This window comes from Phoenix dactylifera, unplaced genomic scaffold, assembly GCF_009389715.1.
Source record: "Phoenix dactylifera cultivar Barhee BC4 unplaced genomic scaffold, palm_55x_up_171113_PBpolish2nd_filt_p 000548F, whole genome shotgun sequence".
In the NCBI taxonomy this organism is placed as follows: Eukaryota; Viridiplantae; Streptophyta; class Magnoliopsida; order Arecales; family Arecaceae; genus Phoenix; species Phoenix dactylifera.
The window spans coordinates 14,153-34,410 of NW_024067957.1; the positions used below are offsets into that span (position 1 = coordinate 14,153).

The 20,258-nt window shown below is 41.2% G+C and overlaps 1 protein-coding gene across 4 annotated transcripts in view; it reads left to right on the forward strand.

The window, feature by feature from the left end:
* Positions 1-18,611: 18,611 nt before the first annotated feature.
* Positions 18,612-20,258, forward strand: part of LOC103721923 — a 39,779-nt gene continuing 38,132 nt past the window's right edge. For 3 of the 4 annotated variants that reach the window (XM_026810355.2, XM_008812310.4, XM_008812311.4), the window contains exons 1-2: positions 18,612-19,007; positions 19,246-19,927. In XM_026810355.2, the coding sequence (XP_026666156.2) occupies positions 19,596-19,927 (332 nt within the window). In that variant the 5' untranslated portion in view covers positions 18,612-19,007; positions 19,246-19,595. The remainder of the gene's footprint in view (positions 19,008-19,245; positions 19,928-20,258) is intronic. The other variant, XM_026810354.2, reaches the window with a different exon arrangement.

Below are 20,258 nucleotides of genomic sequence, written 5' to 3' on the forward strand. Positions count from 1 at the left end.
CTTTCTTAACTGTGTTATAAGGTTGGAGGAACTGGTACCGGGCACCGTACCAGTTTTCCGGCAGGACGACTTGGTACGGGCCGTGCCGGGCCTATACCGAGAGAGGGACCGTGCAGAAAGGAAAAGAGAGAGAGAGAGCGAGCGGGGGAAAGAGGGTCGGAGGAGGGTGGCCGATGTCGACAGAGTGCCATTGGAGGCCGGCCTCGGCCGCAGCCTTAAATAAATTCGTGATTTTTAAGTGAAGTCGGTAAATAAATCTGGCAAGCCCGTTCAAAGCAGCCACTAAATCTTCTACCTAGTTTGGGAATCCGACCGATAAAGCCTAGCTTGAAGTTGAATCTGCCCCAACATCAAAATAAGGGGATGAGTTGACCGGCGAATCAACTGCTATAATTGGACTCGACCAATGCACCGAAGCCTTTCATATCGGCATTTTTATTGGCCGAATTTTTGAACCAGGTAGGAGGCTATCTTGATGAAGGAAAAATTTTCCGAGTTGTCCGATAAAATCGAACGCCAGGCATGAAAAATCAGTTTTAAAGTTTTTTTTTTATTTTATTTATAACAATTATAAATATTAAATTTAACTTTTATGTAAAATTACCTCAAGCCCGTAGCGGAAGTTGGTCGAGGTAATTTGAATCTGGATCTAGATCCCTGAAGGTAGCTCTGCAAGGCCTGGATCTGCAAGCCCTCTACTTCGCACGCACGTCAAGCTTCGCAAGAAGGTTGGATAATCGTGCAAAACAATCTTTTGCAAAAGGATCCTTGGAAGAAAGGAAATCTAGAAAAAGGACCTTCCTATTTCTTTCTTTCTTCTCTTTCTTTCTTTCTTCGGTTTCTTTCCTCTCGTTTCTTCACAATACGCCTGAGCCGAACTGATGCCCGTCTCTTGATCTTGATCACAGAGGGAATGGAAGGAAGGAGAGGACACCGGCCCTAGACCGTACTCCAAACCACCAGAGGGAATGGAAGGGAGGAGAAAGGACTCCCTCTCTCTCTTCTTCTTCTTCACAGAAGCAAATCTCCCCTTCTGTCTGACAATTTTCTTCTCAAGAAAATTCTCATCCTCTCATCTTCAAGATGATACGGTGGCCTCAAATAGGCCAACGCTAAGAGGAGTTAAGAGGCGCTATTGACCAAGCATTAAAGAATTCATTTATGGATGAATTTCATAACGCTTGTTTCAAAACAAACGGTGGGAAAAACTAGTGAATCGATGAAAACGTGCCAGATTTCAAAGATCTAAATGAACCAGAATATAGCCGGTTCAAAACCGAACATTCCGGTCCAGACGGCAAGCCGAACGGAGTCCGGATGGTGGCACAGCATGGCGTTGAACCAAGGATGAAGAAGACTCTGTTTTGCTCCCAGGCGTTTTTTTTCATCGCGGCTCACAAGCATCTCTTAAGGGTCCATGAGCTTAAGGGTCCATGGGTCCACAGGAGGTATTTAAATGGGATTTAAAAACCAAGTCAGCCGTTAACCATTGAAATGGTTTTAGCCAAATAGGAAATGGGTTAGCCCATTTTGTAATAAAGCAAGCCTATTTGGTTCTAATCCAAATTGACAGCCGATTTAAATGATTTTTGACTCGGAAAAAATTCCACATGAGTCCGACTCATGAGGAATTCAATTGGGTCCAGTTTCAGCTCGATCCAAGTCCGACTTAGATCAGAACAAATACGAAATTAAATCCCACTTAAATCATGATCGAGCCCAATTACACTAATTTAGACCCAATCAAATCCAATCTCAATAATTGAGTCCTGATCAAGTTCCATTACATTAATTAAAACTTGATTGACCCGAAATACAGACTTAATTAGTTGTTCATCCATGAAATTTAGCATGTACCTCATGTTCAGTGCTAGCTGAACATAGACAGAACCAAATTCCAAATGACCCACAATTTAATTCTTAATTAAATTGGGCCAAGACCTTCCTACTTAGCTTGACTAATGTGCGTGACTCCGATAGGTTCGAACACTAAGCCGGTAGTATATGGATTACTCCATGCACTAATTGAGGTGACCATCTAGCAATGATACCCGACGTCCGGATAGGTCAAATATGCAAAGCAACATTCAAGAACCTAGACGTATGGTTGTTGCATAATTCATCCCTATGACCATCGATGCTCAAGATGACCTCAGAGTGGACTGTCGAACTCTGGATCCGGTCATCCATAGTATATTTCAATTAATCAAATCAAGTGACCATCACTTGGTTTACCCTGGCCAAGGTTTTACTGAATTGAAATACAGCGAGACATCAACTCCTATAATCTGGAGCGGTCAATCCCATCTTGACTCGTACACAGACTTCGCGAGTACTTGACTGCACCCAGCATCCTTCCGATCCCTGAATTAGAAATTCAGGTCGTCCAGTGCCTAAGTACAGTGAGTTGCTTGCAAGTCACCGTGACAGTCTCAGGTCTAAGGAGTACTTATGCCCATATGCTTTGCGAGCTAACTCCCGACAGTGGAGTGCTACGCAGGTGAGTCACTGTTCAGTGATGATGTACTCCTACATCTCATCTGTATGCCATACAGTGTCTCCACACTTCTTGGTTTAAGAGGACAACCAACTAAAGAACACACAACGACCTATACTTGACATAGCTATTGTCCAATTGACAGCTCATCATTTGGTCGCGAACTGGTTTAAGGACTAAATGATAAAATCTCTTTTATCCACTAAATTAGTCCTAAGGACTTCATCACAATACACAGGAGTTCAATTTGAAGATGTAACACTTGTGATGAATAGAAAATTGCCAGAATAAATTTTTATTCATTTTAATAAAAATCTAATTTCTTACAATTAAAAATTGGCTTTGGGACACAATTCCCAACAACTCCTATTTGGACTAAAGCCAATTTGTACAGTATCTTATACCCATCTTCGATTTGTGATAATCGAACTCCTTTACAGAAAGGGCTTTAGTGAATGGGTCAGCTAGGTTCTCCTTTCCATCGATCTTCTGAAGATTGACGTCACCTCGTTCCACAATCTCTCGTACAAGGTGGTAGCGACGCAGAATGTGCTTGGTCCTGTGGTGAGACTTTGGCTCCTTTGCTTGTGCAATGGCTCCAGTATTGTCACAATACAAAAGAACTGGACCGTTGATTGAGGGAGCAACACCAAGTTGATTTACAAATTTCTTGATCCAAACAGCTTCCTTTGCCGCATCTGATGCAGCAACATACTCTGCTTCGCATACGGAATCGGCTACTGAATGCTGCTTGAAACTTTTCCAGCAGACTGCTTCTCCATTCAGGGTAAACACAAATCCTGACATACTCTTACTGTCATCATGGTCTGACTGAAAACTAGAGTCTGTAAACCCCACAAGTTTTAAGTCAGATTCTCCATAGATTAACCATTGGTCCTTAGTATTTCTTAAATACTTAAGGATGGTTTTCACCACCTTCCAATGGTTCTCACCCGGATCAGACTGATACCTACTCGCTACTGCTAGTGAGTAAGCAACATCCGGTCTTGTACATGTCATGGCGTACATGATAGAACCTATTGCAGAAGCATATGGGATTCTACTCATACGCTCTCTCTCTTCGGAAGTTGTCGGACAATCTTTCTTAGAGAGAGAAATTCTTTGGCCTATCGGAAGATAGCCCTTCTTGGAATTCTCCATGTTGAACCGCTTCAACATAGTGTCGATGTACGTGGATTGGGACAATCCAAGCAACCTCTTAGATCTATCTCTATAGATCTTCATCCCTAAGATGTAGGATGCTTCTCCCAAATCCTTCATGGAGAACTGTGATGACAGCCAAAGTTTCACATTTTGTAATGCAGAAATGTCATTCCCAATTAAGAGAATGTCATCCACATACAACACAAGAAATGTGATCACTGAACCGTTAACCCACTTGTAGACACAAGGTTCTTCTTCGTTCTTAACGAAGCCATATGTTTTGATAATTTTATCGAAACGTATGTTCCAACTTCGAGAAGCTTGCTTAAGTCCATAAATGGACTTTTGTAGCTTGCATACTTTAGACTCGTCTATGGATGTGAAACCCTCAGGTTGTATCATATACACCTCTTCTTCCAGCTCTCCATTTAGAAAAGCTGTTTTCACATCCATTTGCCAGTTTTCATAATCCATATATGCTGCTATAGTTAGCATGATCCGAATAGATTTTAGCATTGCCACCGGGGAAAAAGTCTCGTCATAATCGATACCATAACGTTGACGATACCCCTTGGCAACCAGACGGGCTTTATAGGTTTCCACCTTTCCGTCTGCGCCTCTCTTTCTTTTGAAGATCCATTTGCACCCTATGGGTTTTATCCCTTCGGGTGGATCAACTAGTGTCCATACACTATTGATTTCCATGGATTTCATTTCGGATCTCATGGCATTAAGCCATAACTCAGAGTCGGACCTTTGCATAGCATCCATATAGGTAATCGGATCCTCATTGTTCTCATCAAGCTCAATAGGATCTGCATCTTGGACCAAGAAACCGTAGTATCTGTCCACTTGACGCGGTACTCTACCTGATCGCCTTAATGGTGCTTCTACATTGGGCTCCGGGTTTGATCTAATCGAATCCGGTTCTGTGGGTTCAGTAGTTTGTGTTAAATCTTCCATCTGCTGAGCTTCATTAAGTTCAACCTTAGAGGCAACAATTCCTTCACTAAGGAATTCTTTTTCCAAAAAGGTTGCCTTAAGTCCTACGAACACCTTTTGTTCATTAGGAAGGTAGAAGTAATAACCCCTAGTTTCCTTAGGGTACCCTACAAAATAACACTTATCGGATCTAGGACCAAGTTTGTCAGTTTGAGAACGTTTAACATAAGCCGGACATCCCCAAACCCTAAGATATGAAAGTGTCGGCTTACGCCCAGTCCATATCTCATATGGAGTCTTCTCAACAGACTTACTTGGAACCTTATTTAGTATTATACACGCAGACTCTAAAGCATAACCCCAGAAAGATACAGGCAGACTAGTAAACCCCATCATGGATCGAACCATGTCTAACAGAGTTCGATTCCTCCTTTCGGATACACCATTGTGCTGAGATGTTCCTGGAGGGGTCCATTGTGAGAGAATCCCATTCTCCTCTAGATAAGTCAAGAAATCACCGGAAAGGTATTCTCCTCCTCGGTCTGACCGAAAGATCTTAATACTCTTTCCAGTCTGTTTTTCTACTTCATTATGAAATTGTTTGAACATTTCAAATGATTCCGACTTATGCTTCATCAGATAGATATACCCATACCTGGATAGGTCATCTGTGAAGGTTATGAAGTAGGCATAACCACCTTTGGCACTTACGTTCATAGGTCCACATACATCAGTATGTATGAGGCCAAGAACATCGCTGGCTCGTTCACCCTTTCCAGAAAAAGGTGACTTGGTCATCTTACCCAGAAGACAGGATTCACAAGTTGGCAATGATTCACAATCATTGATTTCTAAAATGCCCTGTTGGGCTAACCTGTTTATTCTGTTTTTATTTATGTGACCTAACCGGCAATGCCACAAATAGGCTTCATTGACATTATCTAACTTAGGGCGTTTATTAGAGGTGTACATTACATTCACAGGCAGTGATAGAGTATAAATGCCATATTTCAATTGTCCACGAAAAATTTTAATACCATTCAAAATGATATCACAAAAATTTTCTTTTATTGATAAACAATAACCATTTTTGGCCAAAAGGCCTACAGAGATGACATTCATTAAAAATGTTGGACAATAATGACAATCATCTAATATGACTACTCTAGATTCAAAAACAAGCTGAATGACTCCTAAAGCTAGGACTGGAACTGATCTTCCATCTCCAACGTTCAGGAATCTCTCGTCATTCTTGAATCTTCTACTAACTTGAAGTCCCTGCAACGAATTGCAAATATTAATTGGACTTCCGGTATCCAATACCCAAGTGGTAGAATCATAAATTGAAAAATTACAAGGTGTTATCATATAATTACCTTGTGCAGCAACTGTTTGCTGCTTTTTCTTCTTAGGCCTGTTTGGATCAAGGGACGCTATGTAAGCCGGACAGTTTCGCTTCCAATGACCCATCTTCTTACAGAAGAAGCACTCTGCCTTGCTCTTATCGGCTTTACGCTTCTTAGTCTGGCTGGGCTTAGAGAACCCAGCACGAGCTTTCTGCACCTTCTTCTTCTTTCCTTTCTTAAAGGAAGAAAGTCCTGCAGAAGTCCCACCTACCACATTCACCAACTCCTTTTTGAGTTGGTGATCCTTCTCATAGGTCTGCAGTAAACCTAGCAAACCATGATAGGATACTTCAGGTTTAGTCATTCTATAATGACTAAGGAAGGTCAGGTAGGACTTGGAAAGTGAATTTAAAATGGCATCCTTGCCCAATTGCTCGTGCAAAGGAAAGCCAAGTTTACTTAGGCGATCGATTTGTTCGACCATGTACAATACATGATCGGTGACCGATGCTCCTTCCTTCATGCGGGCATTGAATATAGCGCAGGAGGTCTTATGTCGTTCAACATCATCAGGTGTGCCGAAAGACTCCTTCAACATTTGAAGGATTTCCACTGGCTGCGCTTCCTCGAATTTACGACTAAACTCATCATTCATCGAGGCCCTCATGATGCAACGCACTGTAGTGCGATCGTTGAGCCACTTCTGATAAGCGTCTCTGATTGCACGTGGTGCATTGGCTGCAGGTTCCTCAGGTGCAGGATCCGATATTACATACAGGATCCGCTCATGCTCTAATACTATTTTCATCTTTCGATACCAACTATCGAAGTTAGGTCCATTAAGCTTATCATTGTCTAATAGTGTTCGGAGGGACAATGAGTTAGCCATATCTGAAAAATAAAGAAAAAACCCAACTAATCAGTATATGATTTATTTAATCCTAAAGACTTGGACTTTAGTCTAAAGTTTTCTCCCACTATTTTAATCGAATTAATAGCCTCTACCTTTAATTCGAGGAATTACTTTAATTCCCTAGTGGGTACTAGAATCCGCATAGACTGCATACGGGCCCAAGGAAGGCTCGGCCAACCCATGTGCATCTAAGGGTAGGTACATTACCAATTATTTCTCTAAACAATTTCTAGCAATCAATTTTGCCCCAAGTGGTAATCAGTAGGCGGAGGCCTCCACTGAAAATCCTGGATAGGTCCAACCATTAATGAACTAACTCGATGACACTACCTAATGTATGATCAGGCCCGAGGAAGACTCGGCCAACCTAATCACAATTAGATAGCTCAAAAAGCTATCATATAACGAAGGATAATTTCAGTATTCAGAGGAACACCAGACGGAAGCGTCCTGCATGTTCAAATGTAATATTGGACCCATTATCATTCACCTTAATGGGAGGCTATGATCTAGTTATCTATATAACTTTATCATTTTAGGACCTAATAATTTAGAGGATTTTAATTGATATGTGACACTGACTGATAATACTAAATCCTCCCACTGACTTCACCAAATCATATAGAGGACTAGCTCTTATTGGTCTATTAGACACCTAAATCAGTCACACTGATTTCCCTTAATGGCATGGGTGAGTGCCAAGTCTCAAGGTACCTTAATCAAAACTTGATCGACCAAATTGGCCAGGTAAGAGAGATCATGGGAGGGTTATGCCATTAACTTCTTTCCTAGACACCAACTATGTTGGCCAGGTAAGAGGTAGCCCCAATTAAAAACCATGATCAAATGCCGACTTACCTTAGACACCAATTGGTTTATCAAGTTGATTTAGGTTATCCTTGGGAACTCGGGCTTGACCACTGAGCCATAATCAGATCCAATTGAAATGTTTGGATATGATAAACTACAACTATTGAGTTTGATCATTTTATAAACCTTGCTTTAGTCTAGTTCAACTATTGATTAGATTAAATCATGTTTCTTAAGTTAGTCCATTTCAATTTGATTTCATGATTAGGTCTAACCTAGTCAACTAATCTGATTGTACTAACCCATGCCCCAAATCCGATGTTCAAATTTAAATTTTAATTCAAATTTCAAATTTTGAATTTTAAATCTTTATTTGAAATTCAAATTTTAAATTTTAAATTCAACATTTAATTCTTTATTAAATGCATTATGATCATGGATTCAAGGTGTCAATTTATTTCAAATATAAACAATTTATATTTAAATTTTGTGGTCATAATAAATTTAAAACTGAAATTTCATAAACATCAATTATGCATAATTTCACAAAAATAAACTATTTATTTTATGATACAAATTAATCTCAATTTTGTGCTAGGACAACCTTTTCACTATAAGGGGTTAACCTTATAGCAGGACAACCTTATAATTCAGCACAAGATTGATATTTTATCAATAAATCTAGATCTAATCTAAATTTAAAAATTAAATCATGCATAATTCTAGATATTATAGGCCAATTCCATCGGCCAACCTGGCTCTGATACCAGTTGAAGGAAAAATTTTCCGAGTTGTCCGATAAAATCGAACGCCAGGCATGAAAAATCAGTTTTAAAGTTTTTTTTTATTTTATTTATAACAATTATAAATATTAAATTTAACTTTTATGTAAAATTACCTCAAGCCCGTAGCGGAAGTTGGTCGAGGTAATTTGAATCTGGATCTGGATCTAGATCCCTGAAGGTAGCTCTGCAAGGCTTGGATCTGCAAGCCCTCTACTTCGCACGCACGTCAAGCTTCGCAAGAAGGTTGGATGATGTCTTTACTCGTGCAAAACAATCTTTTGCAAAAGGACCCTTGGAAGAAAGGAAATCTAGAAAAAGGATCTTCCTATTTCTTTCTTTCTTCTCTTTCTTTCTTTCTTCGGTTTCTTTCCTCCCGTTTCTTCACAATACGCCTGAGCCGAACTGATGCCCGTCTCTTGATCTTGATCATTGAGGGAATGGAAGGAAGGAGAGGACACCGGCCCTAGACCGTACTCCAAACCACCAGAGGGAATGGAAGGGAGGAGAAAGGACTCCCTCTCTCTCTTCTTCTTCTTCACAGAAGCAAATCTCCCCTTCTGTCTGACAATTTTCTTCTCAAGAAAATTCTCATCCTCTCATCTTCAAGATGATACGGTGGCCTCAAATAGGCCAACGCTAAGAGGAGTTAAGAGGCGCTATTGACCAAGCATTAAAGAATTCATTTATGGATGAATTTCATAATGCTTGTTTCAAAACAAACGGTGGGAAAAACTAGTGAATCGATGAAAACGTGCCAGATTTCAAAGATCTAAATGAACCAGAATGTAGCCGGTTCAAAACCGAACATTCCGGTCCAGACGGCAAGCCGAACGGAGTCCGGATGGTGGCACAGCATGGCGTTGAACCAAGGATGAAGAAGACTCTGTTTTGCTCCCAGGCGTTTTTTTTCATCGCGGCTCACAAGCATCTCTTAAGGGTCCATGAGCTTAAGGGTCCATGGGTTCACAGGAGGTATTTAAATGGGATTTAAAAACCAAGTCAGCCGTTAACCATTGAAATGGTTTTAGCTAAATAGAAAATGGGTAAGCCCATTTTGTAATAAAGCAAGCCTATTTGGTTCTAATCCAAATTGACAGCCGATTTAAATGATTTTTGACTCGGAAAAAATTCCACATGAGTCCGACTCATGAGGAATTCAATTGGGTCCAGTTTCAGCTCGATCCAAGTCCGACTTAGATCAGAACAAATACGAAATTAAATCCCACTTAAATCATGATCGAGCCCAATTACACTAATTTAGACCCAATCAAATCCAATCTCAACAATTGAGTCCTGATCAAGTTCCATTACATTAATTGAAACTTGATTGACCCGAAATACAGACTTAATTAGTTGTTCATCCATGAAATTTAGCATGTACCTCATGTTCAATGCTAGCTGAATATAGACAGAACCAAATTCCAAATGACCCACAATTTAATTCTTAATTAAATTGGGCCAAGACCTTCCTACTTAGCTTGACTAATGTGCGTGACTCCGATAGGTTCGAACACTAAGCCGGTAGTACATGGACTACTCCATGCACTAATCGAGGTGACCATCTAGCAATGATACCCGACATCCGGATAGGTCAAATATGCAAAGCAACATTCAAGAACCTAGACGTATGGTTGTTGCATAATTCATCTCTATGACCATCGATGCTCAAGATGACCTCAGAGTGGACTGTCGAACTCTGGATCCGGTCATCCATAGTATATTTCAATTAATCAAATCAAGTGACCATCACTTGGTTTACCCTGGCCAAGGTTTTACTGAATTGAAATACAGCGAGACATCAACTCCTATAATCTGGAGCGGTCAATCCCATCTTGACTCGTACACAGACTTCGCGAGTACTTGACTACACCCAGCATCCTTCCGATCCCTGAATTAGAAATTCAGGTCATCCAGTGCCTAAGTACAGTGAGTTGCTTGCAAGTCACCGTGACAGTCTCAGGTCTAAGGGGTACTTATGCCCATACGCTTTGCGAGCTAACTCCCGACAGTGGAGTGCTATGCAGGTGAGTCACTGTTCAGTGATGATGTACTCCTACATCTCACCTGTATGCCATACAGTGTCTCCACACTTCTTGGTTTAAGAGGACAACCAACTAAATGACACACAACGACCTATACTTGACATAGCTATTGTCCAATTGACAGCTCATCATTTGGTCGCGAACTGGTTTAAGGACTAAATGATAAAACCTCTTTTATCCACTAAATTAGTCCTAAGGACTTCATCACAATACACAGGAGTTCAATTTGAAGATGTAACACTTGTGATGAATAGAAAATTGCCAGAATAAATTTTTATTCATTTTAATAAAATATATACATAATCCAATTTCTTACAATTAAAAATTGGCTTTGGGACACAATTTCCAACACTTGAACGGGCTTGTAGATTCACTTGCCGACTTCATTTAAAAATTGCGAATTTTTTTAAGACCGCAGCTGGTTCGAAACAGGGTCAGCAGCCACGGCCTCGCTCTCTACGGCCTCCGTCGGCATCCTGCCCTCTCTCTCCCTCCCTACCCCGCTAGTTCTTTCTTTCCTTCTCCTTCTCCAGCTCCGGCAACAGGTTCCGTTTTCGTTGCTAGAACCGTACTGGTGAGATACGGGTACGGCTCGGGATGATCGGAATCGTCCGGTTCAGGACGGTTCTGCCAATCTTGCTGTGCTATTAGAATTTGTTGTTGATTATGGTGGACATCCGTTAATTTTAGGGGAGGCCGTGCATTAGATAAATGCACTGCAGATATCCCTGTCTATGTGTTTCCTACAAAACATTAAGCAATGAAAGCATGCATATTTGTCATACCAAATTTTGCTTTTTTTGGATTAATGGTATCTTTTTCCTTTGCTTTTGCCACTGACATAATCTTCTGAAGGAATCTGTTGGATGGGTTTTGACATGCTTTTTAACCATCGGAAGATTTGTTTGCATATATTAGATTCCAATGTTCGATCTTCTACAGGAAAAAGTGCATTTAGGATTTGAACTTTCAGGGCAGCTTTTTTAAAGAACAAAGCAGATACTGGTTCTTTAAGATGATTCCCCTTTTTCCATTTGTTTCTTTGCTATGAAGCTTAACCTTTTCTTGCTAGGAAGGTGAATGTTATGCCAAAGCATATTTGACCGCACACGGATGCTGTGTCTTTGAATATACCATAGTATGCTTCTCTCAAGCTACATGCGTACAATCTATGGTTTTCTTGCAACTCAACCCTTCGGCTTCATAGAAAAAAAAGAATATGCAGAAAAAAAAATATTGTAGAGAACTTTTTTGGCCAACCTCATAAAGTAGTCAGTTATGCATATTTATAGTTGAGAATGTATAAGAGATTATAACTAGAATCAATCTTAAATTTATACTATTCAAAATCCAAAATTCAGAATTCAAAATTTAAAATTTGAAATTTTTAGAATCATGGGTTTTTGATGTGAGGCTGAGATGAAAATATTGTCGGTGGGTTTTATATGGGTAATTTGGTAATCTGGATAAGCTTGATGATGCTGCTGATTTGAGTAAGCATTGGCAATGGAGTGGAGGATGAAGTGGACGCTAAAGCTCTAATGGTTTCATAGCATCAGTCTATTTCAGATGTCGATGGCCAGTGCTGACATCATCAGGTTAAGAAGTCGATTTGCCTTGCCAGCTGATGCATAACTGATGGCTTCAAGTTGATAGAATAGCTTCAGGATGATATTGGTTGCTTTCCGAAAGTGCTTGTTGGATTCCATTTGCATTGTTGTCACCTGGTCTTTTGGTTTCTTGAGTCCATTCCTGAATGTGACAGGTCTGATCAGGTCTACCAAGAACTCGTTCTCTCGCTTTTGGGCAGTTCTTAAGTCTATTCGTTGACAACCCTTTAAATTCTGTTTTGAAGTAGAATAATGACAGGTAGAGAAGGCTGTTGGAAAACAACCATTAAAAACTAATGTGATGTCTCTCTCTGAATGAAAGGAGAGATGTCTCTGATGGTTCTCTCTTCGACAAAGTTCGTTAGTGCAGCAGTACTATCAGGAAGATATCTTGGTCTAGCTTACGTGTCATGCATAGATTTTGAGGTGGCCATGTTCTAGGTGGGTCCAGAATTCTGCAAACATGGTGGGTCCAGGTGGCGCTAAGTGGCCACTGTTGCATGCACAATTGGAGTAAGATGCTGCTTTCGGAGAATGCATGCACTCAGCCGTACGTCGTGCACTAAAACGTGGTGGGTAGGGGCGTGGGATCGGTCATATGTTTCTCTTTTCTGATCTACCAAGATTTTTAATCAACTTGGACTCCAGTTATTATTTTATACACAGAGTAATCGATGCTGCAAATAAAACGAGATTTTTTGATTTTGCGATTGGATTTGTATGGAAAAAAGGAATGAATACATTGAAGATCATATTTAATTTGGCCAAAAACATATGTATATCAAGTAGTATATTGTGTATATCCAATACTAAGTAAATATGGATCAGAGAATCATACCTAACCCATGACAAATGTGCTGTTTATCAAGACAAATACTGTAATTGTATTGAATCATATAATGTGTTTTATCAGTCTCCTACTAAGTAAATGGTAGGCAAAATGGTAAGAAACATCCTCAGAAATAGCATGTATATATCATTGTGTGTGTCATCCATTAAAAGGTGTATATCAATGCAAACTGTATCTGTATATTAGTTTAATGTATATACTAGACCAGTAGAATCACAAATACACCACCTCATCTACCTCCTCCACTTCTCTCCTGAACTCAGCCTTCTTAGAACATTACTACCCTCCTTCGCATGCATCTCCCTCTTTTTCGTTGCCATTGCAACTTCCTCGGCACCATCATCGCTCCTCTTTTCTCATTCTTAGCGGTATTGTGCCATGTATATGTTGCTCCTCTTTCCTCATTCGTAGTGGTATTGCGCCATATATATTTTAGGCACCGGTTTTAGAAAATACACAGTCAGGTTGTATGCAGGGGTAATTTGATCCAGAAAAAGACCAAATGTAGGTTGAATTGCAAAATCAAACAATTACTGCCTTGTTTTGAAAAATCAATTATCAAGTAGTTTTTTTTCTATGCAAAATTAACTTTCTACCTCTCTATCTTTTTCTCCTTAAAAATAGAAAGAATCCTCTCATTATCCTTAACATTTCAGGGTTTGGTTGGTCGAAGTTTTTAAAGTTTGATATCTTGGCCTCTTCATAGATTAAACAAGGAGACAAAGGTGGACAACTCGGACTAAAAAAAAGTCACTAATGTATTGTATCATATATATAATAATCCGCCAAGACATATCGAATTATATCAACCGAGAAATAAAGTTTTTACTTTGTATATGCATTCACGTACATGCATGCATGTGTACTTTTATACATACTAATGTGTCCATTCAGATGCAAACTATCTTATCGACTGAGATCTTGGTGCCGGCGGTGAAAACTGTGGTCATGAGCTTGCTTTAATCCAAAGTCACCAGTTACTTCTCAAGGTGGTGCCTTTTGTCGCAGAGTTGTTTTGCTTCAATCTTGAGGGCAACAAGATATGTATGCAATCTTTTCTCTTAGAGGTGGGGTTCTTCCTTTTGACATCGTTGTCCTTCCTTTTCCAAGGTCAGAAGTACGGGAATACCCTCCAACCCCTCCTAAAAAGAGCTTTCTTTGATGGACCTCCCATTAATCTTCCATCACCACGTCCATGACATGTTGCAATTAAAAAAACTGCTACCTTTTAGAATGCAGCATGAGCGTGCTAAAATGACACAAAAAAAAACAAAGCTGGCCGTGGATTGTTACTCCGATAACAGAATTCCAAGGCACAGAAGAAGTCTAGCTAGAAGAAAACAACTGCGTCCATGCTAAAGACAGAAGCCACCGCCCCTCTGTGATCCTGATATAATAGTGAAGGGCGTGCCAAGAAATGCATGCTTTCAGGCTAATAATAGGGTGATGCTTGGGGGACCAATATGTAAGGTTGTAGTGGTCCATTGGTGAGCTACATTATTTGAGGCCTTGATGAATAATGACCAGTATAAACTCACCCCATTCCTAGACCAATCACAGCAGAGATGGTGAGGAGGTGAAGCCTCATGCCTCCATCATGTAGCACCAACTCCGCATAAAACAACTGATTCCACGACATCATCGATACTATCCATATTAAGATTCCAATCATGTGAAACTTCAACTTGACACATCATTATATGTGAGCTCAGCAAGAGGAATGAAATTTGCATAACAAACCTATTCCTTCAGCTGCAGTGACTCGAAAAGTGATCAGATTAGTCCATGACCTCCACTTAGAGGAGCCTTTGTACGGAGTCACTATATACTTGGTGATGTTAACAGTGGCCTAGTGATGGTAACAGGGAGTCCCTCACATTCTGAAATCTATTGATACCAATGGCCTGACCACTTCCAAAAGAGATGGAGAGCCTCAAGGAGTCGCACAAAGCCACGACAGTCATGACCATGACTCTCCTATGGTTTGCCATGGTGGTGGAGTTGACAATGGTGAAATTTGTTCCCCTCCTCTTGTTGTCAGGACATTTGTTGCTCATGTTTAGTCTTAGGGAGAATATGGATTGGTGGTCCTATTGGTATACATTTTGCACTTGCCATTGTGGCAGGGCATGGAAAGAACAAATAGCTAATGGCCACAAGAGGCCCTTTTCTAAAGCTTGGCTCCCTGCTTGGGAAAGTCCACATTAGAGAGGGAGCGAGAGAGAGAGGACACATCATTTATTCCACCTAAAACACCAATGGGTCCCTTTCCATTCTGTTGGGGGGATTCACATTGCAGTACGGTGGGGTGCACATAATTAGTTTTTTGATGGGCATTTGGTGCTTTGCTTTGGGGGACGCACCACCCACGTGTACCTTTTCCCCGTACCGCTCCTTGCTACCTTCCGCCGCCCGGGTTGCACAATGGCTGCCTGCCACGTGTCCATCAATTATTGGGCAGATCCGTGCCATGCCTTCCAACCTTTGTTGGACGCGCTGGCTGTTGGCGCAGGCGGCCGGGATCCATGTTTGGCGCGCAGAGTTCGATAATAGACCGTTTCCTGCTGCCGTGGCGCATCTTCTTATGGACACGTTATCTAATTGAAGATAAGCATGTACTGGGAGGCGTACGACTTTGTGCACCGATTGCATCACGTCATGTCTTATTGCGTTACCTAGGATCTGCTATAACCATGGTCGCATGAATTGTTGTACAACCAGCTTTGAAGGTCGTGGGCGAATGTAGATCGCTATAGGTTTTTCCTTTCTCTGAATAACTTCCTAAGCCAATTCAAACACCAGATTCAAAGAAAGGTAAAATGAAATTCATGTGCTAGAATAACTTCCTAAGCCAATTCAAACACCAGATTCAAAGAAAGGTAGATGGACTTAAATAGTGGAAAGAAGTTAGGGTGGGGAGAGAGAAAAAAAACTTTGGTCCTATGAATGTGTTTGTATAGTGGAAAGAAGTTAGCATGGGGAGAGAAACAAGAAAACTTTAGTCCCTATGAATACACTTGAATAATAGAAAGGAGTTCGCATGGATTCCAGAGTAGGAATCTAGTATCCTAAATTTTTTGCGATTCTAACGCTTGATGTGTCAACTTTATGGTCTAATTTTTCTCTACCACTGGTATCTTGTCATAAAAATCATTTTGATAGAAAACGTATCTCTAAGATGGTTTATATAGGTATATAGATCTCTATGATTTTTTTTTCATGCTTGAAAAATGAAATTTATCTACTAGAATGAGCTAGCTTATCCAATTCAATGACCATAACCATCCCCGTATGAAAGATGGTGGAATATTTGACCAACCCTCAATTAATTTATGCTTGGGAATCAGCCCACATCTAAAAGCACCGGAGGAGAGCAAAAGCATCACATTTTGCCTCCTCCCGCGCCCCCCAACCTAACTCCAATAATAAGATACCGCATACATATACAATGTACGTAAGAACTAAAAATCTAAAGAGGGGAGAGATGATTAGATGTATTTTAAGTTTCCATTGTTTTGGCCGGAAATGGCATTCTGATAAATTACCCCCAAAACGGGGGTAAATCTGGAGAGTCCTAACAAAAGCAAGGGTGGTTCTATATACACCCCCCCCCTATTGCTCAGGACACCCCCCAAAAATTAAAAAAAAATTAAATACTCTCTACACCCCCCCATTTGCTAAGGACACCCCTAAAAAATTAAAAATTCCTAAATTACCCCCCACCCTCCCCACCCCCTCACCTAAATTGCTCTCTACACCCCCCAAACCCCCCCCACCCCGCTCTTCCCCTCCAAAACACCCGCCGGCTTCTCCCTTCCGCCCAAAAAACCTCGCCTCAAGCACCTCGCCGGCGGCCAAACCCCCTCCGTCTCCCTTTGAACTGTTCCGCCCAAAGCACCTCGCCAACGCCCAAAACCCCCCCGTTCCCCCTTCTCCCTCTCGTCGCCGGCATTCTCCCGATCTCCAACCACCTCGCCGGCTTCTCCCGGAACCACCTCCCCGGCCATCTCCCGAGCAACGAGCACCTCGCCGGCGCCTCCACGACCACCTCGAGGTAGCTCCCCCCCCCCCCGCCTCCCCAAATCGTTCGGCACTGGTTCTTTGAACCAGTGCCTTTGGTTCGGCCCCATGGGGCCGACCAAAATACATTGGTTCGGCCCCATGGGCCGACCCAATGTATCTTGGTCCCCATGGGGCCGAATCCCAATGTACAATTCCTATGCCACTCAATATATTTAGCCTCTGATAATTTACCTAATAGATGTTGCATTTCAGACCTCCCGGCTTTCTCTACAACCTTAAACCGTTGACGTACATTGTAGATAGTCTTGATAGTCGTAACATTGAGGGCATCTCTTTCCTTCAATGTGGATAATATGTCCTTTGGACGAACCAAACTCTTCGACATATCCACTAACAATTCCGTCTCCTGCTCAGATAATCTCCCTGCATATGAGTGCCCCTCCAGATTCTCTGCAGCGGGATGATTATGCACTCCACATACGACCAGTAATATCAATCATCCGCAGTATCCAATTTCTTTCCTCTTAATGCAAAAGGGCATCCACACTTCTTTGTCCCACAGGCAGTCTTTATTCGCTTTTCTTTTTTGGTTCGGTACGTCCCACCCCTCTCACAACCTAACGTAATTCTGGGTTTCTTAGAAATGGTACCTGCATCGGATGATTTGATTACAACAACAAAACCATTTCGTCTCCCAGCTTCACGACACCAATTACACAAGTCCTCTCTACTCTTGAAGATCTAAAACAATTTATGTAAGTACACAGTTGTAAAAATAGCTCGCTAAACTAATACAAAATTGCACAATACATTATAATACCTCGTAAGTTGTAAATTCGCTTGTGTAATCCAGTACAAATTCTGATCCAATTATACTCGATTCGGTTGTAGCATAGCCCTACATATAAAATAATTTATCACCAAGAATTAATGAATCAGAGGATCTGTTCGGCACAAAATTCAGCACGGCACGCGATTTGGCACCAGAAGCCTTCTGTTCGGCTGCACAGAGCCGGACAGAAGGCTTCTGTTCGGCTGCACAGAGCCGGACAGAAGGCTTCTGTTCGGCACTGTTCAGCCGAACAGAAGCCTTTTGTTCGGCGATCCAGTGCCGAACGGAGCACGAACCGTGAAAAAAAAAAAAATTCGAAACAAGGTGGAACACGTACCTTTGCGGCCGATTCTTCGTCCCAAATCACTAGTTGCTTGTCCATGCTTCGAATGGGGCTTAAATCTCCTTCAAAGATCGCCTAAACGATGTAAATGGATCGAGGGGTTTAAGGGGGGTTTGAGGGGTGTTTTTTTTTTTTCTTTTCAAAACGAAACGGAGGAGGAGGAAGGGGGGGGTGTACTGAGAAAATTTCAAGGGTAATATGGTAATTACACTAAAGATTAGTTTGGGTATTTTTTTTTGGTTTTTGGGGGGTGTCCTTAGCAATAGGGGGGGTGTATATAGAACCACCCCAAAAGCAAAGGGGAAGTGGAATGGGGATGGGCGCTAAAGCCTTTGCAGAGGGGAGGGAAAGAGAGAGACCAAACCAAAAGGGTAACCAAAGAAAAAAAAAACACTTTTTTTTTGAAATATAAAAGTATTTGTATATTCTTTTTATTAAAAAACATAAAGTTCAGAAAGAATGCGAAAATTTATTAGACGAGAAATAAAATATGGAAACAGGAGAAAAAAACAAGAATTAAAGATTAGTAAAAAAAAGTGAGTTCGTGGGTGGAGAAAGGGGAGGGAGAGGAAAAAGGTGGAGGAGAAGCATCCAACAATTATTGGCATCGAATGCCGGAATCCGGACTTCCACTGTTTTGCTGAATTCCGGCTGATCTCTCTCTTAGATTTCTTTATAAATTCTTTGTTTTTATAATAAGTTTTGGTGGCTATAAACTGGTGACTGGGGTGGCTTCTCTCTTTCTCTGCCTTCTCGTTGGAGAGCAGACGCCCCGCCTCTTCTTCTTCTTATTAGGGCCTCGATTTCTCTCTCTACCTCAGAACAAAGAACAAGGAGATCGTCCGCACAGGTCGCTCTCTTTCTCCCACTTTATTTGATATTTATTCTGGATTTGTCCTGGTTTTTGAGTAGGTTTGAATGCAAAAGATTGTTTTTTGAATGAGATTTGGGTGGATTTAGATCTCCATTTAATCGTTTATTTCTTTCTTTCTTGTTTTCTAAGAGAGTCTTTTGAAGTAAAGTTTTGATTTTGATGAGATGAGAGAGGTCTTCTTGAGCTCTGATGTGATCTTTCTTTGCTTCGATAGGGAAGGAAGGAGGAAAGCTGGTTCGTGGATCACCGGACAGAGTTGTTACAGCTAAACGATTGGATTTTGGCTGTTTTGGACTGTTGAGGCATCCATCCTCGATCGTTTCTGGTGGTTTCGGTGGTGGTTTTGTTGAAAGCGGGGTCTCAAGAGATTCTTTTGCAGGTCTGCTTTTCGAAGTTTGATTAGGTGATTTGTTGATTCTTGATACAAGGTTCTCAGGGTGGATTTTTTCGTGGTAGTTGCATTTGTGATCTCGAGGTTTTGGAAGAAATCTTGAGACTACCGTATTATAAAACTTGAACCGTCTGTGATGACATTGTTCTTCTGAGAGATTTCTTGGTAAGAATATGGCAGAAGATCGTAGCATGAATTTTCAGCATGGGGGAGTTTTCCCACAATCTTTCTGCAACCAGCAAGTGGTTTCTTTTCAGTCAGGGGCAGTAAACAGCGCAACAGGGATGATCGGCACGAATAATATGAGTGGGATTAGCAGCACAGCAGGGATGATTCTGGCTAATAATCCTGCAGTGATGATAAATAATGCTTCTTTGATGATCCCACCTAGCAATTCTCCTAGCAATATCCTTCTTGAGCCGGTGCCTGGTCTCAAGCATGGCATAGGGTTGGCTGTCGACTGGTCATATGAAGAATTGGCCGAGTTGAGGGAAGGTCTTGACAGGTAGATTTTCTATTGGTTTTGCTTGTTCTTCTTCACTCCATGCACATATTCTAAATTTTCTTCTCTTTTCCTCTGAAATTTTATTAGTTCTCCATATTTCTTCCTTTATGGGTACGATGAATCTGTTGGTGGCGACCTTTTGTTTCTGCCAGGCAACTTATATGTTTCTGAGGTCTAGGTGTTGTCAAAATGAAGGGAAAAAAATATGTGAAGATCACATGCAGGAGTCTGCTTTTAAGTGTTGTGGTTTTTGATATCTATCACTTTCTGTTTGTTCTGAACATTTCACCGAGCCAAACTCTGATTCTTCCTTGATTCAGTGCGGGCCTAG